Source organism: Excalfactoria chinensis, chromosome 4, assembly GCF_039878825.1.
Source record: "Excalfactoria chinensis isolate bCotChi1 chromosome 4, bCotChi1.hap2, whole genome shotgun sequence".
Taxonomy (NCBI): domain Eukaryota; kingdom Metazoa; phylum Chordata; class Aves; order Galliformes; family Phasianidae; genus Excalfactoria; species Excalfactoria chinensis.
The window spans coordinates 31,701,080-31,729,073 of NC_092828.1; the positions used below are offsets into that span (position 1 = coordinate 31,701,080).

Consider the following 27,994-nt stretch of genomic DNA (forward strand, 5'->3'; position numbering starts at 1 on the left):
CTTCACGCCGGGCAATTTGGCTAGTAAATCACCTAGTGCGAGACAAAGGGTTATGATTTATCAGCTGTATAAGCAGCAGGCGTTCAGGTATGAGAAAACCAGGATTTTTCTTCACTCTGTTTATTAAAGGCAGCTATTGAAATCCGTTTTCAGTGCCGAGCAGCCGGCGGACGGCGCCCCGAGGATCGCACCGCCAGGCGGACGGCGGGCGGGAAAGAACAGCCCCGCACACACTGCCGGAGGAAACGCCCTCCGTTCTGGCTCGCCCACGCCCGCCCCGAGCCGAGCCCGGAGGAGGAGGAGGTCTGGGGCGATGCTGGCGGGACTGGGGCGGGCGGTGCGGAGTCTGTCGCCGGGCGACGGGCGGCTCCGGCTGCTGGTGGGCGGCCGGGCGGAGCGGGGCAGACGGGATGGTCGCCCGCCCCTCTTGGAGCCTCAGGTGAGTGCGGCGGGGCGCCTCTCGGGGAAGTTCAGCCGCCGGCGGAGGACGGCGGGGCGGCAGCCCCGGGAAGGACCGAGCGAGCCGCTGGTGGGGCCTCCCGGGAGCGCCCGCGTCGGTGTCAGGCAGCGGCTGCTCCGCCACGACCGCCGCGGCTGTCGCCTTCGCCCGCTGGCCCAGCAGCGGGTTCTTCAGGCACGGGGCGTGGTAGGGGAGTGACGGCACTCTGATAGGAAACAGAAGTGGAAGCAAAAAAGAAAACAACTGAAACTTTTCCTCAAGTATCGCTGCGGAACTTCGTTGTATGCAGCGTTTGGGGCTTGCGTTGTGCTTGGCCCGTGCTGCAGCTGGAGCTGCAGCTTGAGGGATGCTCCCAGGTCGCCGGGCAGGGCACTAGCAGGCCCTGTGGTTGCCTACTGGGAAAGGGCGCGCCGCAGTCCCTGATGACCATTTTTTAACAGCAGAAATGCCATGTGCTCTTGGTAGTGTTTCTGTGATGCTGTCCTCTGCCCGAAGGAATACCTGGGCTGGGAGGTGACAGGCAGAAGGAAGCGCTGAGCAGAGCTGTGTGGCCTGCATGGGTGTCATGGCCACTCAGAGACACCCAGCACCACCATGTGTGTGACTTGACAAGGATTGCTGCACACAGTGCGCTCAGAGAGCCACCTGCAGAATCTGCTAGTATTAGTTTGGCCCTACTCTGTTAATCTGAGAAGCTTTCTCAGCTTTGTCACGGCTGTGTTAGAAGGACACAAGAAGGGAATTAAAATAAATATTGGCTTAGCCACCTTCATCTCTTAAGGTTTAAATGTGGAGTGCTAAGAATACGTTGCCTCTTGCAGTGAGCATTTACACTGCCATTCAGCACGCTCTAATGCTGCGTGTTCAGTTTATCACTTCTGACTTCTGCAGGGTGCAGCTTTGCAGGCAAGCTTTGAGCTTTTTTATGGGTCTGAAATGAGACTGAAAACTGATGAAGGTTCTGGAAGATGCTGCAAAAAGAAGAGGAGGAGGAGAAGAAGAAATGAGCAGGAGAACGATCTGCTCTGTCACCCAGTGGGAAGGAAAATGACGGTGACAAATTTCAGGAGTGAAATTCTTACACTTTCTAGTTTAAGAAGAGGGATTCTTTTGAGGACAAAGTGGAAGTGTTTGGAGTAAGTTAACGGGAAGAGCTTTTTATATGTGCAGTTAAGAGTTCTAACTTTTTTACAGAGCCATTAGCATGACAACATGAGGCTTGCTTTCTGATTTTCCTCTTCCAGCGTTCATCTTTGGACACCTTTCAGATTTGTAAATGTGCCTCTGTGAGCAGCTCAGGCAGTTAACATGTTTGTTATTGTAAAAGTGAAGTTAATGGCCTGTCGGTGTAATTTCAAGTAGTGAAACATATTACTGTAGCTGTTCAGCTCTTTAGATTTCAGAGTTGAGCAAAGCATCAGATTATGTTCATCTCACAAGTTAAATACTGGCATGGCTCTCTGATGGTGTTTCCCCCTTTATTTGAAGGTTTTGGGTAGTTCTGTTTGCTGCTGTGTGCTGCTGGCTACTCTGTTGTGGTCACAGGCATGGAAGGAGTTTTGTTGCAGCTAAGGAAAGGAAGGATGGAGTGCTCATGGGCAGTTCATTAGGGCAGAGCTCATCACTGATCACACTTACCCTTGTTGAGTACTGGTGCCGCGTTCTCCAGCTTGCTTTCATGCTGCAAGCTGTGATAGAGATCAGCGTGCCCCACACGCCTTCTGTGGCACTGACCGTGGGCTTCCACTGGCAAAGCTGGAGGTGATGTTTTGGCTGCTACGTCGGGTTGTCACATACTATGGAGGTGCCTGGGCACTGTGTGTGTGAGGAGATGTGTAAGCACAGCATCTATTCATATGCTGTGCTTTCTACCAATAAATAAACTAACCCAAAGTAAAACAGCCACCTTGGAATGCGTAGTTTTTGATGGAATTTTTCTGTGAAAGCAGCGATTGCAGCAATGAATGGCAGGATCCTCAACTGTCAGCTTTTCAGCTCAGTTGTTAGACAAACTCCTCACCTTCTTTGATGGCTCTGATTAAGGCCACTCTGCTTTCAGCATAATGTTTATAGAAATCATTTATTAGCTTGGCTTTTTAGTTATAGGAGTTGATTGATATAACATGACTTCTTTGTTCTGAGAAGTGTTCAGCATTTACTTAAACACACAGTTTTCAGGCGAAATGAAGCATGTTGTGTTTTTTTGGGCAGGCCTTACTATTGCTGCCCAGAATTTTATTCCCAGAAGGATATGGTTCACTTTGCTGGAGTCCCAGATTTGTAATGCCACAGCTATTTGGTTTGTGCTGAAACTTCAGGGCTGCCAGCTATTTCATTTCCTCTTGCCTTGTACGTCTTAACTCTGTGCTCAGAGAAATGTTCTGCTTCTGCTGCTCTTTGTGAGGAAGAGTTCCTCTTCCTGTATTGTGATGGACAACAGATGTGTTAACAAACAATTGAGCTGAAAACTGCCGTTTTTTTCCTTGGCTGTTCAGAAACAGTCTGAGTTAGAAAACACTTATAGGGTTGATTTATTTATATATATATATCTATGTATTTTAGTCTGGTTAAATACCAGGTTTGGCACTGCGTAGAAACTGAAATGGATTTGCTTTTTACAGCCATTCATATACATGAGATTCCCAGTTTAGTTTGTGCAGCGGAGATCTGCAAGAGGCTGCCTGCAGCACTAGAGATTGCAGCTGCTGTTGGAATCAAACCCTGAGTTACGCTGTTTCTTGTAGCTCTTTAAAACCAGGTTCCCTTGCAGTTGCACAGTCCCCTTTAGCAAAACTAACTGTGTGCTGTGTGGAGTTGCTGGTGTGATGACAGTGTCTCCTGCAAGGGGTCTGGCTTGTATTGAGAGAGTAAAGAAGGAACTGAAAGGGAAAACTGTTTTTTACAAAGCATTAGTTCTGTTCAACATCATTAATTCAGACAGTGTCCCACTTCTATTTGTGGGATTCTCTTAAATTGAGTATCTACACAATAAAGGTTGTGTGTAAGCTGCAAGATGGGTTTGCAAATATGCCTGGCAAAGTGTTTTTGTTTTCTTTCCGTTTCAGGAAATGATGTATGCTTGTTGCTGAGGAAAGGAATTTTCCTGGTTGCAAATTGCAGCCAGTTGGGGAACCGCTGGGTTTGGTTACCAGCAGAAAGCAGGGCAGTGAGTATTTTTGGTTTTGTCCTTCCCCATGTCATCCATATCTGTCAAAAATGTTTCTTTTAATGCTCTCAGCTGACAAGCTGATGGCTACACCATGCTTCAGGCTGCCCCTAACTTTTTGTCCTTGTTAATGACGTCTAGTTACTCTTGTTTTCTTCCAGAGTTCCGTACTGCTTTTACTTATTTCCAGTTTATCCTTTGGTTTTAGACATTCTAGGGATTATCAAGCTAGATGTGTCCGGATAGCCACAGGATCATTTAAAATGTTGTTTTTTTCCCTGTTATGTTTTAACTTTTGCCCCCTTCCAAGATACTCTACCAAAGTAGCAACTGCAGGACATCACAGCAGCTACAGAAGTGGGTTATCACTGAGTGTCTTGGGCTGCTGAGTATTCCACTTAAACATGCTTTGTCCCTGCTCTGTATTTGCAGCCTACGTGGGTCCTTTGAGGTATAATTGAAGTTGAGAGCTGGAAATAATTTGTGAATGCTGGGTGAGCTTCCCCCTCTTCTTCTGTTTCTTACAACAGGAGTTTGCTTAATGATCCAAACCTTGTTTTCTAATTCAGAAAACTTGTATTTTTACTGGAGGATGTCAGCAACACCATGCATACCCCTGTGGAAGTGCTATTCACTCTTAAGTATATTAACTTACAAATGTCTTCAGCAGGTCATTGAAAACATTCTTGTCATCTACTGCAGGAAGTATGCCTATTTCAGCAAGTTCATTTCATTGCCTTTGGATACTGCATCTATAGCAGACAAACAGAATGGTACTGGGGATGGCTGCTGGATGCTTTCTGCTCTTATTCTTTGCATGTCTAGCAGCTGGGAGATAGCTACATTTGCTCTGATAAATGTGATTTTTGGAGAGAAATGTGGGATATAGATATATAGGAGGTATGTACTGGAGATAGGTGTCTGTATCATGGAAATTCATCATCCTTAGCACTTCTATGCATGCTCTAGCTGTTCAGTATTTTACCATGAGTTGTGAAGCATGTCCTCACATGATAGCAAAGTAATAGGATGTGCTTCTGAAAAGGGAAGTTCATATGTAGGTACTTAACTGTTGGTAACCCTTCTGACAGTGTTTGTTATTATGTTTTGGGTGGGTTGTTATTTTAAGTTTAAAATGGGGATAGGAGGAGTCATGCCATGAGGTGGTACCTGTACGAGGCTTGCTGTCATTACAGGAGGTAACAGGAAAAGATGCTGCAATTTCATTTTGAGTGTTGCTGTGATAATCCAACAGTGCTGTAAGTGTGAGTACATTCTTATGCCTCATGGGATGAGGAACATCCCAGTCAGGCTCTGTGCCTTCCAATGCTCTGAACCTGTAAAAAGAATGATTAATACTAAACCTCTAGAGAATGTCTGAGAAAATTGCTCTGCAAATGCCTCGGATGCTCTGAAGATTTACCACAAATCACTGCTTGAGCACTAATACTTAGTACTATTTACAAACGTAGTGTGTGTTAGTCTCTTCTAATAATGCTTATTTTTCTTCTTTTGGTGTTCTTTTTATGTGTTATAATCTTGTTTTGAAGCTTAAAGGTAAAACATTTAAACCCATAATAACTTATGTCTGAAGAGGCGGGAGAAGAATGCAAAGGATTGATGTTTCTTTTGTTTGGTTGTTTTGGTTTATGTTTTTGTGGTAAAGATTTCACCTGCTGAAGTCCTTCCTGTAAGACTTTTGGCACTGGAGAGAAAGCAAGCAGTATGCCTGTTCTCATCATCTAATTAAACATTAAAATCCTGATTTATTTTTTCTTACCACCACCTTCCTCCTCATGAAGGGGAATGAGCTAAAGGAAAATTAATGGATTTGCAAGAGTCGGAGTTGATTTCTCCAGGGTCTTTTCCACCCTGGAAGCAGGCTTGCAAGTTGGCAGCAAAGATGAATTTCTCATTGGCGTTGCTGGTTGGCAGCGCAGTTACTGCAGCCAGGTGAGAAGACAGTAAGTTCTTCTGAGCTCGGAGGTGTTCTGCAGCCACTTCTGGGCCTTGCTGCAATTCAGTGTTGACTATGAGGTGCTTCTGTTACAGATGCATCTAACACCAGCTGTCATGTTAGGTGACATCTGGGCTGATGTTTCCTTTTTCTTTTTCTGAAAGATGAAATGAAGAGACAGGCTCTCTCCCAAGCTCAGTGTCCTAAGCTAAAGCGATGAGCCCAGCAAACAATTAAGCCGTTTGTTCTCTGAACTGGAACAGGGAGGCTGAGCAGAGGGCAGCTCCCAGGCCTGCCAGTTACTTGTTATGACTTTTTCCATCCTTGTCTGACTCACGCGCCCTGGATCATCTTGACGCTGCACCTGAAGGTGCAGGTATTTTGCATGTCATCCACATAGTGTTTTGTGTCTGCCAGAATGGCTGCTCCTTAACTCCTGCAGTGTGGGGGAATCGACTTGCTCTTTAAATGTGCTAATGTGTGCCATTTGTGGCTGATTGAGTAGATGAGGAAGCTGTGGTCTGCTCACTGTGAGGATAGCTGGCTCACAGGGAATGCATGACATGATGTCCACGATCCTCAAGAGTTGGGGAAGTGTGGATTTAGACTCTGAAGGTCGAGTTCATCACTTGTAAAGTAAATCTCTTATATTAGAGTGGCTTTATCTGCTATAACACAGTAGCTGAAAAAGAGAATAGAAATAAAAAATGAACATCGATTGACCACTTGCCTGTTAATATTGTATCTTTTCTTTTTGGTCCGTAAACCAATTCTTCATCCACGCCTGGCTGACTGGGAGTGATTTCATGCTATGCACAGCCATGTCAGGTGTCAGCAGGCAGCATGTGGGTAAACAGTGAGCTTTGTGCTGGTGTGGTGGTGCACAACCTCCCGCTGCTGGGGAGGGAATGTATAGTGCTCCCTCAGATGAAAAAAGAAATGTTCATTGCGAAAGCAGGAAACTTGCACTTTAGAAGCTGCACTTATCACAGTGAGCAGACGGTGCATCTTCAAAAGGACGGAAAAATTGAATACATTATACACAGACAAGTTTTTAACTTCCTTTTTTTTCTCAGTTTCGGGTAAGCAGTTTTGAAGCAATTATCTTGTCACGTGCGCTCTGGTCGTTTTAGATCAAAATTACTTCAGCCTTCACATTCTAGTTGGATGGAGAGGAGGTATTATGTCTTGTATGAAATGTTTCATTGCTCTGCAATGCAGGTAACAGTTTCATCTTCCTGCTTTCTCTCTGTTATTGCTTAACTGTAGAGAAAGAGACTATGAGGTTGATTTAGAGATCACAAAAGCGTTTTTAAGTGTCTAATGTATTTGCCTGAGCAGAGGAGAGATTACATTGCTCTTCTTTGCAAATCAAATATAATACATCATGAGGAAATCGGTTTGGGCAGCGCTCTGCTTTGCAAAAGACAAATGTTCTCCATGGAGGGTGCAGTCACCTGTTGGGCTGACATCCTTATGCTGTAGCATTCACAGGACAATGTTGTTGTGGCTTTGTTCAAGTTTTCTATATTAGTTTTTTTTTCCTAGGGGCTGTCTCATTCTCCTACCTTCTCTTGCAGACTATCTCTTGATGGTTCTTTACTTGCTTTTTAAACCAGCCCCTCAGCAGAGCAATGCCATATTCCATAGTGCAATCTGTGGAAAGACAGACTTCTGTTTACTTCTTTATTTAGTAAAACCTTCCCCTCGCCTTTACCAATAGGTTTAAATAGCCCCTGAGCACCTCCTAGGGCCCTCTGTGGCCCCCATGCTCCACATTCTGCCTCTCCCACAGTTGGGATAAACCTGTCCTTGCAGCAGGGGTGTCTCTGAGGGCTGCAGTGTCTCTGAGGGCTGCAGCTATGGGGCAGAGGGGGAGTTGGTTGTGTCCTTTTGTTGCAGGGGTGGGCCACAGGCTGCATGCTGAAGTGATTCTTTGGGAGTAAGGCAGAGGTTTGGGCTAGCCTGCACTGTGCAGGTGAATAGCAAACAGACAAGTCTTAAATTAATCACAGTATAAGAAGATGCATTAGAGTATCTAAAAATGTTTGAGAAGATGGCAAACGTGATTTTAACTATGGGGTAGCTCATTTTCCTTTTCTGCAGGTCCTATCTCTGCCATGCCTTTGAGAACAAAAGAAGTTGAAAGAGGAGTTTGCAGACAGTAAAATGAAAGCAATTAGAAAAATAGAAGCCTGGTGGAAGAAACACACCTGTCATAAAAAATGCAATGTCAATAATAGTGGGTTCTTAGAGCAACGTTGTGCTAATATTGGTAATGAAAAGCAGGAAATCATCTGGGTCTGAGTTGGGAGGGGATTGAGGCACAGCAACTTGTGATCTTGAGCCATCTGTTTTCTTCTGATACCAGAGGGGAGGGTGAAGAGCCTCTCTTCTGGCTGCCGCTGGTTTCACTTCACTACGTGTTCAAACAGGAAAAACAGTAAAGAATAGGAGCTCTTTTGTGAGGAAATTCATGTGCGGTAACCAAACCCTGTTAAATCCTACATGGAACCTGTGCTTTATAGGAGTTTTGTTTTAGTTCACACATTCTTGTTTAACTGTGTATGCTGCCGGCTGTATCCTGGATTCTTCTTCATGCTTTCTCAAAGGCTGCTTTCAAAATGACTTGCAAACTATTCAGCTGTCACGATGCTTATGCTCGTGGCATACATTTTGGCAGTGTAATTCTTGTTGATTTGGAAAACTCTTGGAAGCTGTAGTGTTCTCACTTCAGTATCTCAAAGCATAAAGCTCACTAAACGTGCAGCACAAGGAACTGGAGAGGTTCAGAATGGCTGGATCCTGGGGGGCTTTGATTTGGGAGATGTGGTACTCAGGGATATGATTTAGCAGAGGGTTTTTAGAGATAGGGTACTGGTTAGGCTGCGGTTGGATTTGATGATCTTCAGGGTCTTTTCCAACCTGGGTAATTCTATGATTCTATGATTCTATGGCCTGCTGCAGAATGATTCACAGCTTCACTTATACTTCTCAAAACCAAGAGCAGTCTAATAAGAATCTCAAAGGATTCCTGCCAGGCATTGGTACCACGGCAGCATCTTTTTCTTGCAGTCAATCCAGCTGGTACAGTTTCTTAGCTAGCTGCAATGGCCTTCAAGCAAAAGCAGTTTATTGTGAAGCAGGTGTTGTCTTTTTCTTCCTTTTCCTCCAAAGCTGGAGCTAGCCTCACTTTAATATGCAGACACTTAAGATTTTTGCAATGAGATTCGCATCACTTTTTTCTCATTGTAATCTCTTAGTTGTGAGAGTATGCTCTGATGTTCTTTATTGTCATGTAAAACAAGAGCAGTCTGTATCTGAAGCCATAAAGTCTGACATGCTGTAAGATATGAAAGTGTATTTCATATTTAGGTCTGCAATCTTTAGCCAGAAGCCAAGGGCACATGCTCAGCATTTGTAATCAGTCTTTCTGGTGTAATAAAACTGGGTGTGTTTGAAGCACTGTGGCCCAGGACTCTGCAGTTTCAGGTTCAGTCTTGTAGTGCCGTAAGCGACTGTAGAAAGGTAAGTGACTGACCTGGATCAATTAAAAGAGCCTGGGCCTCGTGAAAGTGAATTGCAGCTGTTGTGCCATGTGTGCTCTTGAGAGTACTGACCCCAAGCTACCCTTATGACAGAGAAAGCATAAAGCGAGAATAATCTGTTATAGACCACATTCTGATAGGACTTTGGTCTGGGCAAGCCATTACAGTAGTGCCATTCTTCAGCACTTCTTAAAGCTCCCTTGTGTGGCGGTTGCCTTGCCTTCTGCAATGGCAGTCACTCCTCTGGTGAGCAGGGATGCAACTGTCTTCAGGGACTCCCTGCACCAGCTGGTGAAAAATGTGGTTTTGTTGCCTTTCAAATACAAATACATTTGGGGCTTGTTGGAGGGCTGATCTTACAAGCCTGCACTTCACCACAAACCATTACAGAACGTCTGGTCTCCCTTGGCATTAGCCATCAGTAGTTCGTAGCTCTCTTTATGTGTTAAAAAAGCTTTTGTGCAAGTTATGAATATTCCTAACTGTAATGCTGCAGGTAGCTGCATGCAATAACATAATAAGATAGATGCTATCAGAAGTTATGAACAATCTTGAATAAAAAGACTGACGTTGATCATTCATGTGCTAATAATTTTGGATGCTGTGCAGCATTTGGAATTCATGCCCTTAGGTACTGATGTTGGCCTTTGTGGTTTTCCTAGTAGTTCCTGGGTTTTGGAGGAAGCTCTGTGGTGGTGAGGGGGACCTCTGTGTCATCCCTTGACTCAAGGACTTGAGCTTTAAGGGAAATACAGAGCACCTTTTCCAGTCTTCAGAGGGTCAGGGTCAGCTGTCAGAACAGCACACTGTTCCAGGGGAAGCCAGTAGGAAAATCTCATGTGTGAGTTCTAGAAACTATGGTTGAGCCTCAGCAGCACGTGTGCAGAGAAAGGGAAATGTTGAACAGAGGTGCTTATTCAAAGGAAATGGTGGAAACAGAGCTGCTGGACTTTGGTGTTTATCTCAAACTATCAATATTTAGTGAGTAGTTTGTGTTGTTACTGGCTCGGTGCACTTTGCTCAATGTGACATGTACTCTGTGGCCTTTTTATCTCCTTACAAATGCAGAGATGTTCAGGATATCCCATTTAGATTAAATAATTGTTTTGTAGCATTAATTAATGCCTCCGCTTAAATATGAGCATTTGGCAGATTGATTCAGAGACTTCAGATGCAACATGTAGATGTGGGAGAAGGCAGATTCTTAACTGAACTTAAATAGTGTTATTTTCATTTCATGCAGAATACAGACATGGAGAAAACAAGCACAGAGACTGGTGGATCTCTTTGTGCCTTTCATGCCCACAGAGCAAGTAAGCAAAGAGATTTTCAGTGCATTCATTAACTCATATCAGATCCTCCCTTGTGGAACTGGCAGACAGCAAAAACACATTGCAGCAAAATATGCTGGTGTCAGAGTCTGCAAATGTTCTTTCCCCTGTATTTTCTTCCAGAATGACACTTTGCAAACATGACTCTTTTGTTGCTAATTAGAAACATTTTTGCTCGTTTGCTAGACTGTTGGTAAGCCATCCTTGAAAAAGTCAGATGATCTTTTGCACTCCAGGAAAGCTCTCCTGAGTTATAAAAGTATTAACAAGAATTCTCATGCTACGAGTTTGTGAGGAAGGTTGTTCCCCTCTAGTGCTGGTCTTCATCACAGCAGGGCAGCAGGTGGTGTGAGTCGGTCCCAGTTGCTCCGTTCCTGTAAGAAGTGTGGCATGTTGCTGGTGACCTGCATTTCCTATGGCAGCGATTTTCCAGTCAAAGCCCTAGAGTTGGTGAAGTCCAAGCAGCTGGTATTAGTACTGCTTTTGAGCTTTGAAGGAAAAAGAAATGGAGCATCACCTGCTGCCACATGCAACGCAATGGCCTGTTTTGCTACCAGTGCTGGAGTAAATTTATTCATGCTAATAAGGTGCCTGGAGAGTGAATCTCATGCCATCCAAGGAATACAGTGCTTGAACAGCTGTTGCAGTGAGGAGATCCGCAGCTTGCTGTGAACCTGGAGGTGTCTGCTGTGGGGCCATCCTGGCATTGCTCTGATGAAATAGCAGATTGTGAAATTCTCATTTAAAAAACAAAACCAAAGCAATTATTCTGATAGAAGCAGTGTAACTATGGGGTCTTGCTGCACATTAGCAACAGGGGAGAGAAGGCCACTCTCTGGAGCAAGCAGCACCAGGGTTGGGAGGTACCAGTATTCAGGGCTGCCTTCTGCTGACCTTTGCCCATAGCCACAGGGACCTGATTTGGCCAACAGCTTGTCTATAACCAACCAGAGAACACTTAATCCATAGCTGGAAATGGACCCCTTTTGTCTTCTCCAAATAGTTTTAAAGAATGTAGTCTGCTAGTAGGAGCTGTTTGCTTCCAGCCTGCACTAGTGGGTATGTTGTGCTACCAAATTCAGACATCAAAGTGTTGTGCTGAAGCATAGGAGAGGAGAAGCAAGCTGGGAATTAAGTTGGCATTGTTCTGATAGTTAATTATTTACCCACAGCAGGCTGTGTCTCATTTTTCTTCACCCCTCAGTATCCTGAGGTAATAAACCATGTAGGGATCGTGTTTCTCTGGGATATGGCTGCAAAGGGACCTGCTTCTTGAGCAGAGACAGTTAGGGTCCAGTTCCTGGTACAGAACACTCTGAACATTTGGTGAGAGCTACTGGAAAAGCAGGTTACTGGTGTTTGAGCTGCGGTGTTAGTGTAGTGTAGTGAGAGAAGTGATGTGTTTGTCTTCAGGCTTCCTATTACTTCAAATTGAAGTACTGATTATTGAAGAGAACTCACAAGCAGGATCAGTGGTTAAAAGCAGTAGAGATTAATTTATTAGGGAAAAAATGTAAGGGTTAAATACACGTAACTGGGCCTAGGCAGTAACGACAGAGGTTCATAAATCAACAACCGTGAGAAGTAAGAGCATAAAAGGAACTGTGCATGTGGTTGGGGTAAGGGGGAAGTGAGGAGACTTTGGATATCCCATGTGTGACTCCTCGATAGTAAAATGCTCTTGGCTATTAAACACTTTTCCCAAGGAGAGGGTGGGATTTCATTACTGGGTGGACATGGAGCTATGCTAGACAGCAATCCAATAAATATTTAGAATGAAAAGTCCTTTTAGGGTGACCACATCAATGTATTGAGTCTGGCTTCATCTTGTGACATTAGTCACAGTCAGCGTTATTCAAATCTGTTGTGAAAGACTTGCAGCACGCAGTGCTGGGTGCCTGAAGGCAAATGTGCATTTACAAGCCTGGCAATATCCCCACCCTCTGCTCACCTTGATGGCAGTGTCACAGTCAGCTTGGTTCTAGAGTTTACTGGACAGCCTGCTCTTTTAGCTGTACTTCATCAACTCACTGGGAAGGAAAACCCAGTGTCAGGCAAAGGAATGGGCCTCGTCTGTGCAGCCACAGGAGGGGAGCTGGGTGCTGAGCTAACTCCCTGTGCTCTGCTCATCACTTCCTCTTGCTGCAGCTCTTTTCTGCCTTTTATAAATTAACTGAAGGCTGTGAAAGTGGATCTTCGAAAGATAAATTGCTGAGTATCTTTGGTACATATGATTATTGCAGTGACAGTTGTGAGACAAAACAGAACTACTGCGTGACAAAGACATCAAGCTGCCAGACTTTGCAAAGCCCACATTAAATGTCCTGGCGTAGTGTGTATTCAAAGATACAAAGAATGATGAAGAGCTATTTCTAGCAGAGGAGAACTGTCATTTGACTTCTGTGCAATAACGTATGGCAGTATTTCACCTTACTGCAAAAGCTGAGAGATTTGCAGTGGGATATGTACACTGTGCACCCTCTGTCAGAAAGGTGCTGCTCCAAGGAGCTGTCTTGAGCCCAAGCATGTGATTCTGGGCCATTTGAGAAGGCTTCACACTGGTTGCTGGTGGCCTGGGAAGGGAGGAAGAGCTGTGTTCCTATGCATATGCACCTCACTGGCTCCCTGCTGGCTGGGCAGAGGCAACGCTGAGCATTTAAATCCATCTGCTCCTGCCTTCCTTCTGGTGGCTGTTTACAGGGAGGGAAACTTTTGTTGTTTAATTTATGAAATAAGGAAAGCCTTATTAGCCATTATTCCTGTTTTTTAATCTCATAGACAGCAAGAAAGACTGTCTATTTTACTCATTGCAACAGCATGCTGGAGAAACAGAGCAGATGGCAAGCAGAAATCTTTGTGATTCTGCGCTGAGCTCATTTTCTTCTGCTTGCCAGATTGTTTGTTACTGGCTGACCACGCTGGCCAGGTGGGCTTGGGTGGGCACTGGGATACATGGTAGGTCTCTCCCCCAATGTGAATGTCTTCTTGTCTGGTATGAATGAACATTTTTGTTTTTGGGTATCTCATGTTATCTCTTAATAGTGCTTATTATGATTCTCAACTAATAAACTCCTGTGTAAAGCTACTGGAAATCTAGCAGGAAGGAGCAAGGAGTAACACTGGGGCTTCCTACTGGGATTCAGCCTCTGCCTGACTGGCATAGACTGGCAGCTCCATAGCTTCAGCTTGGCACCTGAGGCAACACAAAGTCCTCTTCTTGCTGTGGGTTGCTGGAATGCATCCTGGGGCTGATTGCAAGGCTGACAAATGAACAGTGTTAGTAAAACAGAAGTAGATTAACCCAAAATGATGTTCCTGTTCCTAACCAGAAGAAAGTTTTGCAGTGAATTAGGAATTGGACAGTGTTAGGAGCACAGTCTACAGTTGGGTAGAGTTAGGAGCACACTCCACATAGCTTTCAGGGCTGTCTAGTTTAGGCCAAGGGAAGGTAAGGCATTTGATGTTGCCTGTCTTTCCATGGAAGAAATAGACTCTGAGTCCTTGAAAGGCAGCAAATGGTTTTCTTGGAAACTTCTGACTCCACTTTGCCTACACATGAGTGTTACATGTATGGCAGTATGAATGCCCTAATTACAAAACAAAAAGCAAGCAATGTTTTTAAAATGCTGCTTACTGATTGCCTGGAATCTGCCTGCAGCTGACAGCTTAGGATTTCAAAACAGAAAGGAAAGAAATTCAGCCATCACCATTTGACAAAGGCTGGAGTCTGCCTGGTAGGCAGTTTTGTGAGGAAGCAGGTAATCATGCACAATAAAATGAAGGTAGGAAATGACAGGGTAGCTTGACCAAGAGGAGAAGAAAATAGGCAGTTTCTTCTGATCATGGATTATGCCTGTGCTGTATGAAACCTTTTGCTATTATCTCTACTGCATTTCATCTGTGATTTATCTTCTTGGAGCAAATTCTTCTTGTAAAACTCACTTGAAAATTTGTCTTCTTTTTAAAAAGGAGTCCATGCAAAAGACAGCATAGTCCATTTTAAATCTTAATGATTCACAAACCCAGGAGAGGAGTCAGTTAGGGCCTAATGGAGCTACCATTATAATGGTTAGTAATACTTACTAAATTATACGTGTCTTATTCATAAATAAGATGTCAGAGAAGTGATGGTACAAAATTAACTGTGAATTCAGTGATGCCATGTGATGTAGGAGGCTGTGTAAGATACTCCTACCCACTGTTGTTTGAGCATCATAAGCCTGTAGAGCAAAATACAATTACTGGTAAAATGTAGAGGTGTAATCTCTACATCTCAGGAATATGGTAGTGTCACTTGAATATGTTCAAAAATCGTAATTATTATAGGTCAAGAAAAACAAGGTGATCCATCTGGGAGCAAAGGATGCAAATGTCCTGTGAGGCACAGGGAGCATGGAAATATGTGGTGGCCACATCTAAATCCTATTTAAAGAAGCTGCAAGGACTCTTGAGAGAATGAAAAAAAATATTCACAGAATCCGATCACCTCCCTTGACTTGCTGGCCACACTTCTTTTGATGCAGTCCAGAATATGATTGGTTTTCTGGGCTGTGAGAGCACATTGCTGGCTCATGTCCAGCTCACTGCCTACCATTACCCCCAGGTCTTTATCAGAAGGGTGGTGCCCAATCCTTTCATCCCCCAGCTTGTATTGGTAGTGAGGGTTGCCTTGACCCAAGAGCAAGATCTTGCATTTGGATTTGTTGAACCTCATGAAGTTCACCTGGGCGCACTGCTCAAGCCTCTCTAGATCCCTCTGGAAGGCATCCCATCCCTCTGGTGTGTTGACTGCACCCCACGGCTTGGTATCATCACCAGACTTGCTGAGGGTGCACTCAACCCCACTGTCAGTGTCACTGATGAAGATTTCCATGAGTGTCAGCCCCAGCACTGATTGCTTTCCTAAAGATTAGCTTCCTTATTTTATTCTCCTATCTCCTATCTCTCCAAAGTGTAAACAAACTCAACCTACTGGAGGAAGCCTTCTCCTCACCTGAGCCAAATGCAGAAGCCATGCTCCATGGCATTGCTTTCTTGCCCCCTTATTTTAGGATTCTTTTCAGTAATATTTCCATAGTTCCAGTAGTTCCAGTCACTGTTAGAGCATTTGACGATAATCTTCTGCCAGAGAAGCTGTATCTGTTCTGTAGCAGTACTTCCGTGGGCCCAAGGAGACAGATGTGGACATCAGGTAAAGTACCTACTCTGTAGGCAGGAACTGGTTGTGTCACAGTGGAGATGAGATGAACACTTGCTGGAGAGGTGGTGAAGCAGGAACAGTGATGCTGTTTAGCTGTCAGCTTTCCTTTCTTTCTCAGCAGCTATTTCTCTCCCATGGCATGCTTGGCAGAGCTGATTGGCAGTGCATTACCTGCAAGCAAACTTCATGAAAATCAGGTGTGAGCCATTCCTGGGAGCTCCTCTGTTGCTGGTGGTTCTCACTGACCTTCTTACCTCTGCCAGGTACTAATTTTAAGCCTGGCGTCAATCTGATTTCCCAAGACCTTTACTCTTGCTCAGCCAAGCTTCAACTGCCTTAAGGCATCATTAAAATAAAGAAAAACCTCAGAAAACAATACTCATACACGTTGTGAAGTGCCTCTTTTAGGTTTATTAAGATACCCCTGCTTTTTATGGTCTGGGACATGGGTCTGGCTAGTCATATTCTAAGTAGAGGAGTGTGTTTTAAATGGAAGTGCTGACGAGCAGTTCTGTTTTCTGCATAATGCCTTTCTTTCCCACAAGCTGCAACCTGCCCAATGCTTTCAATCTGAGAAGTGCTTTAAGAAGAAAACAGGACTTGGCTAAAACTGTGGTAAAGCTGCAAGTGTATTAATCTGACTTTGCATCCCCCCGTTATTTATCTTCTGTTATCTCTGCACTATAAACAAGATTTTTCCTGACTGGCAATTTGAAGAATTACTATTTCCCCTGGAGATGAATAGAAACATGTTTTTGAGAGATATGAAAGCAGCTGTACGCATTAAGATGTGCACTTTCTTGGACCTTTGTAGGAAAAGATTCAGCTAGTCCATTTTCTTATCTAATGGGATGTATTATAAGTGTATTTTTTTAAAACAAAATCTCTCTTGTTATCCTTAAAGTTAAATACTGCAGCATTTCCTGGGCTGGGATTTCTATCAAGAAAAATGCAGGACAAGAACAAGATGTGTTTAGTTGGAGAACTGAAAAGTCCCGTCTGTGCTGACAGACCGTTCTTTTCACTGCGTGTTGTTAGGGAGCAGATGGCACTGCTCTCAGGGTAGGCTTGCTTTTGCTTTTGATAAAACACAAGCACATTCTCCATGCTATAATCCCTCTATCCAAATCTTAGCTTTCTTGGGTTTGCAAGCTTACTTCTAGGTGTTGTATCCTTTCTTCCATTCCGAAGAGGGGGTAGATTGGGAAGGACAGCGCCGTTTGAACTGCTAGACTTGACTGAACCTGGATGAAGATGGAAGATTTCTGATACCTTGGATGCAAAAAGACTTCTAGATCTTCTTCCTTGGTAGAAAGGGAAGAAGATTTGCTAAAATAATAAGAGGAAACACTGGGTGTTTCTTTGTTTCCCTTAGTTTTCAGCCTTTCTGAAATGTCTGGGGATAGTTGACTCTCACACTGCAGCTCATTATTCTGTAATTAGTTGATTGCTGGGTTTGCTTTTCTTAGAGAATCAGACTGAAGTGGACATCATCCACATGCAGAGGACTGGCTGTGTTTATTGCAGATTCAAGGCAAAAAAAACAATGCAAAACAACACAAAACCCAAGCAAACAAACAAAAACAACCAAAAATCATACTAGTTTAAAAATGGTACACGTCAGTGGTTTTCTGCAGTATGCCTGTTGGAAAGCTTGCTGCAAGATGCCTTTTAGTTACCATGTTTTACTGTGGCGTATTTAAAATAAGGGCAAAAAGCTGATGCTTAGTGGCATATTGCATTACAGTGTGTTTTTCTATTTCAGTTTGTTACTGTTACAAGGAAATGAGGATATGGGAGACTGCAGCATTGTACTATTTTGTAAAGGCCACTCCTGAGTTTATCTTTACTGACGTTGTGTGACACTAGAAGGACAGATGAGCTTTGCTGAGGTGCTGCTGGGACCACAAGGGCACAGCAAGCCCTGCACCGGGGAGTGCAGCTGAGTGGGCAGCTGTGGGAGCAGCATGCTATCTTTGCTGTTAAACAAAAAGATGGTGCCGGCTTTCGTATCAAACTGATCGCACGTAAATTTGAGCTTCAGTTTGCAGCAGCAATCAGACAACACCCTAAAAGATTGCTTGTCAGAACAGATGCTGCTAGAAAATGCTATGTAGGTAGGTGGTGTGTTTTTGTTTTCCTTAGAGTTTATTTATTTATCTTAAAACATGAAGCTGATATTGCTATTCTGGTCTTTCCATGCCCTGCTCAAGCCTTCCTTTCCAGCTGTGGTGGTAGCTGCCTTCATTTCTGTGCCAGTGGCAGGGCAGCAGCAGTGCCAGACTGCTTGAGAAGGGGTGGTTTTGCTCTAGGGGACAAAGTCAGGGCTTAATGGCTTCACTGAAACATGAGGTTCAAACCTGGACATGCGCAGGGATGGATCAGTCAGATCCTCACACTTCCCAGTTATTCTTGCATAGGAAGAGCTTGTTACTGGGAACTCACTTATACTATATTGCACTGTGTTTTTTTAAAATACCTATTAGAACAAACAAGTAACAAGTATTTACAGTTGTAAGGGAGACTGTTAAGATCACTCATGGGCAGTTCTGTGTGTTTCAGGACATTCATCACATTTTGAATGTTGTTTCCTCCAGCATGTTTCTAAGTGTGTGTGTGTGTGTGTGTGTGTGTGTGTGTGTGTAATTGCCTCCTGTAGGTGGGGTCTGGTAGGTGTGTACAAATGTGCTCTGTTACAGGGAAAGCCTTTTGCTCAGGTGAGGTCATGAGCAAGTCACAGTGTGTGCTGTTGGCTTTTTGTCTTTCTGGGAGTGCTCCCACTTGTGTATTTAATCATGCTGTCATGTTTAGGTGTTCTGCTGTTTGTGTAGGTTTCTGACTGCCTCTGGTGCCTGAAGTTTATGATGTACAAATTTCTCAGTGTTGGATGTTCCCAGTTTGATTTATTTTTATCTTTAAATCCTGAGCACTGCTTGTTTCAGGCAGAAGCCCAGGGAGGAGTCGGTGCCTTTGAATCACACAGTACATACATACAATAGATTTATTTCTTACAGATAAATTCTGTGTTCATCTTGAGATATTCCTGTTGAAATAGTAGAGCCTGAGATTCTTTACAAACTAATAAATCCCATGAGGATGATGGGCAGGTGAGGGTGGAGGCCTCCTTCCTTTGCACCTTGCCTTCCCTGCTTTCTCACAGTGCTTTGGCTTGCAGGTTCCAAAATGCTTTGGCCTTCAGGATGCTGTGCTGTGTTACATCCAAACCTTTTCTGGAAAACAACCAGTCCTGGTCACCTCTCCCCGGTGTGCTGGCAGCTGTTGGAGAGGGGATGCTTTGTGTCTGGCAAGCTTTGCCAAGCTGCCTTGTTAGTGTTGTTTTTTAATGCCCTGAATGCCAGTGCTTAATCTGTGGTTAGCAGCATGTGATGAAGCAAAGAGTGCCATCAGGCTGCACTGGCTCTTGTTTTATTTGGTACAACTGAGTATGTTCTGTTTGTGATTCAGCAGTGAGACTGCAGTGAAGCAATGCATGTACTTTTGGGGCTCGTTTCAAGCTGTGTGTTGCAGAGCTCCTGTGCCTTCAGGCACCACAATGTGGAGAGAGATTTGCATGAAGCACTTCAGGAACTCTGCTTTATTTTTTCCCCTTTCTTTCCTTCCCTTTTTTCTCTGAGTTATTTAAACCTGCTGTACAAAAAGTTTAATTATAGGTCCCTTATACCGTTGACAGCATTTATGCTTTCCAGAAAGATGGTTCTGCCTTTTAGATAAGAGCTGGTAAGGAAGGTGCTTTTTCAGAAGCATCTCTTGCCTGTCATATGGTACAGAAATAGATCCCCATAGCTGGTGCTGACTATGACAGTCTGTCTTGTATCCTCACCTTGCTGAAATGATCTCCCATGTCTGTGCTGCAGGTACAGCTCTGGAGGCACAATGGGACCTGGGCACGCCGGGAAGGAGCCTCCTACAGCACGCTGGTGCCCTCTGACGGTAAGGCTGCCTGCTGTTGTCTCTGTGAGCAGGAGGCATGTTGCTGTCAGCTGAGAGCAGGCTGGCCAGCACCTAACTCAGCTGAGTGATGCAGCTTCTGCTGCGAGATCAAGTTCGTTTGTGTGTCACATGCATAGAATCAAAAGCATGAAATACCCTGAGTTGGAAGAGACCCACAGAGATTGTTGAGTCCAGTTCTGGCTCCACACCTAGCCACCCAAAAGTCAAACCCTTTGACTGGGAGCATTGTCCAAATGCTTCTTGAACTCTTGGCAGCCTGGTGCCATGACCACTGTACTAGGCAGCCCTTACCTTCCCCTGACAAAGCTCCATGCTGTTCCCTCGGGCCCTGTCATTGTCACCAGAGAGCAGAGCTCAGCACTGCCCCTCCACTCCTTGTGAGGAGCTTTAGGCTGCCATTAGGCAGCGTGTCCCAGAAGATATAGCGCTGTATTCATTAAAGATATGTACCATGAGTTGATCTTTATTTATCCTGTGCTTTAAAAAACACCTTTAATTTAAGCTGCAACTTACACTACGGCTTTTCAACTCTCAATTTTTTTGTTGTTGTTCTTTTTCCAGAAGTAACTATTAATTACAAACATGGTCTTCCCGTAATAACTCTGACATTGCCTACAAGAAGAGAACGCTGCCAGTTTGCTGTTAAGCCAGTGGTAGCCACAGTGGGAGCGTTTCTGCAAGATGTACAGAGAGAAGATAAAGGAATTATGAGAGCAGAAGTCTTTGCAACAGGTATCTTACATTTCTGTCTGTCTTCAGAATGAATTAATTCCTGTTCAGACCGTCTGTAATTTCCCTCTGAAGCATGATTTAAAATCTGCATTAGATTTTGCTTTGTTCCTGTTGAGATTAATGCTTCTGAGGTTTATTGGTGTTTCTCGTTCAGTATCTGTGTCCTTTTGAGCTGATGTAAAGCGCAGATTTGGACATACTGTTGTAACTTTTCCAGTAGATTCCTCTGTTATCTCTTTCAAATAGCTTCTCTTTGTAATGCTGTTTTTGAATAAATATCTCTCTTCTGGTTTTCTTCATCTCTTTGCATCCTTGTCCTCTCTGAGCATTCTGAGAAGCAACCAGTCTGGTTCTGGAATGTGATGTCTGCCAGTTGTTCTGTGTTCTCTGAAGCTGGAAGAATGCTTGCCTTAATGCAAATATGAATTCATGTGGAAAACATATTGGGAGCTAAGCAGATAGAAAAAGCATGCAGTGATAAAGGGCAGCTTTCTGAAATTCTGGAGAGGTTTCATTAATCAGCTTTGGGTTGAAAGGAAAATGTATTAGCACTGATGTGGTCTTTTTCCTTGTAGTGTGTTGGTTATCCCACTGTCCTGATCATTCAGGTGATTTTAAGACAGTCTGGTTTGTATTTTGTCAAAGCTTTGTAGCTTCTTAAACAGCAGTTCTGAAAAGTCTTGTGAGCCCTGCCCTGCTACAACAAGAACTTGATCACAAACATAGAATTGGGTTGTAGCACCCTTGTCTGAAATGGGCAAAATGGATACTTGAATGAGGGTTTCCGTCATTCTTGGTGAATGCAAATGGTTCTTCTGTTGTAGGTGTGCAATCCTTTAACTTAAAAGCATCTGTTTCCTCACACCCGCTCCCAACATGACACTTAAACAAAAAACCCAAACATAGAAGATATATTCCTATAAAAAGATCTATTTTTGTTCAAGTAACGCATAGAAGAACATATGAAGTTTGGTAATGTTGGTCCAAAGGTTTATAACTAAATGCATTCATTATGTTCCCTCTCTTCATGGATGATACTAAGGGGAGCTGCAGGAACTTTTAAAGAATCTAGAAACAGATTAATGCTTCTAGAAGGCTGGGAAGCCAGAGTTCCTGGCGAAACTGCCTTGGTTGTCTATGAGAATGCATGTAGCACAACAGGGAACCATCATGTGAAGCAGTGTATTTATGTTCTCTAGAGTGATGAAGACATGATCTTTGTGGGTCACAATATGCATGAGCTTCCTGTATGCAAGAAATTGTGTGAGTTGATTTTCCTGGATGGTTGGTCTTGTGCTATTCTTTTTGAATACTGTGCCTACTGGACAGCGAAAGTAGAAGCATCTCTAGAAAAGACAATTTTGTAGGATTCTCCTATATTTTCAGATAGCACTGTGGCAAATGATCATTGCTAGTAGCTTTCCTTTAACATGGAAGTTCACAGTAAGAATGGTTCCTTCATGGGATTGATAAGGCTAATCAAGAACGTTCTCAGTATTGCCATCTCTGCAAAAGCACTCATGAATTAAGTATCTGTGAGTGACTGCTGAGCCCCATTCTTCCATGTTAGGTCTGCAAAAGCTTTAAGTACTCATTCTGCTTCAGGGCAAACTTTTGTAGACTTTTGTGAAGCACAAGATGATTACTGTGAGAAACCTAGAATCTAGCATTTTCAGTGTAGGTGAACACCAGGTTTCGAGCTGTAAAGAAATCTGGGCTCTTTTCACCTAGTGTCATCTCTTTAAAATGCCAACTTTGGAATTAAAATGTTGTCTGTTCGGATTAAAATCATCTCAGTTCTCTACTCTGCATTCTCAAGTGCCTGGCAATTGTAAGGATAGAGAACAGCTTAGATGATTAATTTATTAGGAAACTGATACTGTAAAAAGAAACTTTTGGTCATGTATTGTGAGTTGAATTTAAGCATGTATTATTAATGAAAAATGATGAAGGTTTCATTTAATGCGGATACTTTTCAGTGTCATTTAGCCATTAAATGAAACACAGCCTTAATTGAAAGTGTTAGTGCTCTATTTGATGACTCACTTTCATTTTCAGTAGATTTAGTCTGTCAAAATGCCTATAGACAAAAAGCGGTCCTTTGTTCACCTTTGAGTATCTGTGCTTAAGCATAGGAGGAAAAGTAAACCTTTTCTGAAAGCCTGCATGGAATTTTCTAAAACAAAACAACTTTCCAACTTTTCAGCTAATGAAAGGTTTGAACAGGTCAATAAATCTGCAGTGCATCAGATCCAGAACAAAGAACCCATCTGGCACTTCTTTTTGAAGCACTTTTTGCTTAAATGTCATTTTATGAATGTCACCTCGATTGACATGCAAATAACGCTTGATGTTCTATTACACTACTTTATACAAAGAGAAAAGGGAAGAAACTGGTGGATGGGCACGTTAACATTTCAAATTCTGAATTGAAATCCTTTCAGCTTTACTTGCCTACCTACGTGAGGTGAGTAGTCCGATCAGTTCTGCTCAAGAATGAAGCTTCTGTTTCCTGCTACTGCGCATCCCTTTGCAGAGGCAGGCAAAGACACCCTCTGTATGTGCAGGGAATGAAGCCCAGATCAAACAGCTATTGTGGAGTGGCTTCTTGCTGGCTCTTGGACCCTTCATGTCCCTGCAGTGTTTCCTCTTGGCACGCAGGAAGGGACCTCTGCAACAGAAAATGGTAGAGAGGGAATGAAGGGAAGAAGTATAAAAGCAAGAAGAAAACTTTGCAACAGCTTTCTTTATAGGAGATTTCAGTTGTTTCCTTGTCTGCAGTTTTAAGTCACTGCAAATAGGTGTGAACAATATATTTTTTCTTGGCTTGTTCTCTTTGGTGCTGGTAGGGTCATGTTCCTGCTATTATGGCCTTTTTAATGCAGGACTTTTTTCTTCTACCCTCCACTTACAATTGGTCAACTCTAGTCACAGTCATAACAAGAAAATGCAAGCCTGCTTGTAGTGGAGACAATATCATTATACTTCTAACTGATTTTGTATTCACAGGCCTGATTTTATATCCACAGAAACTCTTAAAAATAAGCCCCCAAGCCTGGTTTTCTGAAGGCTTACTCAGATACACCTTCCTTTTGATTCATAGGAACATTCTCATGAGCAGGGATTTAGGAAGTCTCTTTTGAGAAATGCCTGCAATCTCTTTCTTTATGATCAACTGTATGAACTTTAATTATTGTCAGAGTGAGAGATGCTTGGGGGAATAAAATACTTCCAAATTCACGTGCACGCTCTAAGGCCGTGATTGTGTGTGTGAATTGTTAAGATTTTCAGTCATATTGTCCTTTATCCAAGTAATGCAAATGGAGATGCTGATACTGAAGAGCATGGTGAAATTAAGTTTGAGAAATGTATGCAACACAGAGGGGCAGTCTGCTAAGCTTGTATAGAGCCAGATCCTGTGCGGCTGAGCTCTTTTAATGCTATTTCTCCCTTGAAATGCAAGTCTGTCCAAAGCAGGCCAATTTCCAAGTTAAGCTAATCATTGGAGAAAAGCACTGGAGACTACATAGTGAAATAGTAGTAAAAGTAATAGTAAAGCCTAATGAAACTGAAAGGATTACCCAAATGATGCTGATAGAGAAAGCATTCAAGTGTACACTCTGCACTGATTTTAATGTTTAGCATCAGGATTTACTAAAAGTACACTTCCAAAGTTCTCTTCTAAACATTAATAAAGATCAGCTAATGTTTAAGATTCTTTATGATTAGAATGACCTGTCTAGATGTTAAATCTTGTTCTGCAGATGGTAGCAAGGTCTCTGATGCAACCTTGATGGAGATCTTACTGATGAACGACTTTAAACTTGTTATCAACGACACAACATACAGTGTGTCAACCCCTGTAAAAGGTAAGAGCCGTGCTTTAATAGCTCTGAGTGTCTGGCTTAATCTAGTGAAAGGCATGAGAAGTCTCAGGTGATTGGAACCTCTCTGAAGAAAAAAATCTCTCTTATTTAATTAACTATTTCTCCAATAATTTTGTACTATTGGGTGGTCTTGCTTTCTGGGGTTGTAGGTCAGGGGAGAGGAGGATGAGGGGTAGAGTCTTGAAATGCTTTATAATGATAAACACTTTATCTTCAGATAGGCTGACTAGTGAGCACGCTACTGAAATGGAAGACATCAAATCCTTGGTTCACAGACTGTTTGTGGCTCTGCATTTAGAAGATCACCAGATCAAGAAAGAGAGAGAATTGCTACAGAAACTGGACCACCTGAAAGAACAGCTGATGCCTCTTGAACAGGTTGGAAGGGAGGAAGGTTTTTTTGTTGTTGTTTGTCTTTCAGTGCAAAAGTATTTCCTCATATCAGGATTAAGTCCTATGATAGAAAAAGATCAGCGTGGATTCATAGAGTGTCTGCTTTGTCATGCAAAGAAAGTAAATTCAAATACAGTTCAGATAACTTTTAGTTCAATTCTTCTTCTCTCCTGCGGTGCACGTTTCCTGGTTAGAAGCCACAACATCTGGAGAAGGCTGTCAGGAACAAGCTTTAGCATGGCTGGTATTGGGGCTGAGCACCCACTTAATCACCTGTTGCTGTATGAGTTCTGAATACCTATTACAGGGAAAAGAAATAAAAAAAGAAAGAAAACTACTGTGTGCTTAAAAATCATGTGTGGCTTAGGCTACAGTTTCCTGTGTCACCAAGTCAACAAGGCAGATTGTATGGACAAAAGGTTGCAGTAGTCTAAGAAAGGAAGTTAGAAATGTTGACCTGGGGCAGGTTAAGGTAACTCAGCCTGAAGGAAGGAATCAAGAGTCTGATGGGGTGAGTGAACTTCTTGGCTTTAGATCTGCTATGTGTGAGGAGCAGCCTCAGTATTAACAATACCTGCCATTAATGATTAATAGAAATCCATCGGATGTAAATCTCAAGCAGTGATAAGGGAAAATTAACAGTGGCATCTGTTGGTGCTCGGTAGCCAGGAGGTCTGGTTGCCCTTGGATTTCAGTCCTTTTCTTTCTTCACAAGGTAAGTGTGTAAGAGAAGAGCGTTGAGAAAGGATCCAGCCCAGCAGGTGTGAACACAGTGCAACTGATGAGCTCCTCAACTAATGTTTGTTTGAACAAGTTCCTCTGTTTATTTCTTTGCTCTAGATGAAAGCCAGAATTATGGACAGTGCTGATGCAAAGACCTCCAGGCTTCTATGGGTTGGTTTAGCTTTGATGTCAACACAAGGTGGAGCATTGGCATGGCTCACATGGTGGGTCTATTCGTGGGACATCATGGAACCGGTCACGTACTTCATCACCTATGGGAGTGCCATGGCTTTCTATGCCTACTTTGTTCTTACTAAACAGGTGATTTCCCCCTCTTGTAAGTGTCTGGAGTATTGTAAAGGAGGAGTACAGAAACCGAAAATCCTAGTGCTTGAACTCTGATTAAAATGTAATTTGTTAAGTATCCTTGCCATCAGATCGAGGGAGTTGAGACTGATTTCTGATGGGATTAGATAAAAATGCCTTACGTTATCAGGCCAGGTATTGTTACACCTGCACTACAGACCAGCTTCTAAGCAGAACTACTACCTGTAAAACTCCATCAGCCAGGATATTAGAAGTGATGAATGAAATCTGTCACAGTATTTACATTCTTGTAGGTCATCTTGAATAGTAAATTGCACTTGGCTCATTGCTGTCAATGGAGAGCAACTAGTAGTTCTGTAGCAGTTCATGAGCACTGCCTTACAGGTGGCCAGGAAGCAAATCACTGAACAATAACGTTAAAAAATAAGTGCAATTAAAAAATGCAGCCAGATGCTAAGTGAGCTGCACAATACTGACTAGTCCTGAAATCCTATGAGGTTTTGAAGAATGCTGCTTTGTTGTATGTTAGTTCTGTACTTTACTCCCGAAGGCCTGGACTCTCAAGGTCCAGCTTTTCTAGTGAAAACCTCTTTGTTTACTGAGCAGTTACATGGAAGAGGAGTGGCCACTGCTCCCTTCCATAATACAGGTGGATCCATAGACCTCATGAGATATCAGGTTCTATTTGCGAAGAGGGCAGACAGTTCTGTTTTTATGAGCGATTGGCTCTGAATGTGAATTTATTCCTTCCTGCTGATTCTTAAGAAATGCTGACGTATTCCTACTGTATGTTACCAGATACACGTAAATCTCTTTATACAGATCACTGCTTGTCTTTTCAGAGCAGCTGTGTTGCCCTGAGTGCTTGAGACCTTCAAGTAACTCTTTGAATAAACAGTAATTGAGCTTTCTCTGACTCCTTGGGAAGTCATGTCCATTTACTCAGGTGGCTTCGGTCATGAGGCTCAAGCTGTGTCTTTATTATTATAGAAAATCACTTTAGACACATGCTAGAAATCATTTTTATAGTGTCTAAAAGGACCCTTATGACAGGTAAGAACATGCTTGTGTGTGTAGACTCTTAACAGCATGTGTATGTGTTTGTGCTCGTGTGTGTGTGTGTGCCTGTGGGACTAAATAATTGTGAAACAGGCTGAATTTCTCTGACTTGGACTCTTTTTTCTTACTAACCTCAAATATGCGCCTTTCTTTCTTCACTAGGACTACATTTACCCTGATGCTAAAGACAGGCAGCTCCTCCACTACTTCTACCAGAAATCCAAAGCCCAGCATTTTAATGTGGAACAATATAACAAGCTAAAAGAAGAACTCGCAGAGGTACTTAAACACAGTCCTGAAATAAGGTGGTCTCCTCTGGGTTGACTTGTTCAATAAACTCTCAGCTATTGGAAAACTGACCTCAGGGTTTGGTACTTAGTTTCAGAATGGCATATTGCTTGTTAACCTGAAATAACCATGCGGCGTTTGCCTTTAACGTGTAGACTACTTCAGTAGTTAATCACAAAAGGAGACCTTTGTGAGTCAAATTTCAAACACATAAGTTAGGTTTTGAGCCCTACAGTGCTTACCCCCACACACATAGCACTGCACCCTCCCCGTGTCCTGGTTTCAGCCCATACAGCGCTGATAGCACACACTGAGGTTGTTGGTGCTTAGTGATGGGTGCATAACTCTGGGGCTGGGCTGGGCAGAGCATGGTAATTTCAAGGAAGTAATGCTTTGGATTGTGTGTTGGGGAGGGTGTGGGAAAGTGGTGTAGTAGCATGAGATACACACACTGCTCTCTGGAAACTGAATAGCCTGAGTAGGCCTGTAAAGTTGAGCATCCTCTATTTGGTGAGTCTGGTTTCTTGAATACGACCAATGTCTTCTGAGAAAGGAGGAATACTGTATGTGTGAAAGAGGGGGAAAATGGAGGGCTGCAGGAGATGAACTCTCTCTCTCTCTCACTGCAGGCTGAAGAATCTCTGAAGCGTTTGCGCCAGGCTCTGCACCTCAAACTTCCAATCCAGGAAGTTACTAACAAGGACTGACTTTGTTTTGGTGTGTGTTAGAATTGCCTTTTCCAAGTTGATAGGAACGTTTAATTACTCTACAGAAACTGGATATTTTTTGACCACTATGATCTCCAAAGTTACAATAAATATTTATAAAAATGACTTCGATTACTTGATGGCTTCACGTTTGTTTTTTGCTTTCGTAAAAGCAAAGTTCTTCAGATATCTGTCAAGTCACGGTAGTAAAAATGGAGGCACGTTCTCCAAAGTGAGGGCTGTT

General features: G+C 43.2%; 1 protein-coding gene across 2 annotated transcripts; it reads left to right on the forward strand.

Moving 5' to 3' along the window:
• Positions 1-247: 247 nt before the first annotated feature.
• MCUB (mitochondrial calcium uniporter dominant negative subunit beta) lies at positions 248-27,868 on the forward strand. 2 transcript variants are annotated; one of them, XM_072335787.1, is made up of 8 exons: positions 248-439; positions 19,538-19,613; positions 20,196-20,366; positions 24,131-24,235; positions 24,471-24,631; positions 25,487-25,690; positions 26,918-27,034; positions 27,673-27,868. In XM_072335787.1, the coding sequence occupies exons 1-8, from the start codon at positions 314-316 to the stop codon at positions 27,748-27,750; spliced, it is 1,038 nt and encodes a 345-aa protein (XP_072191888.1). In that variant the 5' UTR covers positions 248-313; the 3' UTR covers positions 27,751-27,868. The 2 variants fall into 2 exon arrangements, with proteins under 2 accessions (XP_072191888.1, XP_072191889.1); XM_072335788.1 differs by lacking the exon at positions 248-439 and adding an exon at positions 13,406-13,417 and having other exon boundaries at positions 27,673-27,854.
• The last annotated feature ends 126 nt before the right edge of the window (positions 27,869-27,994 follow it).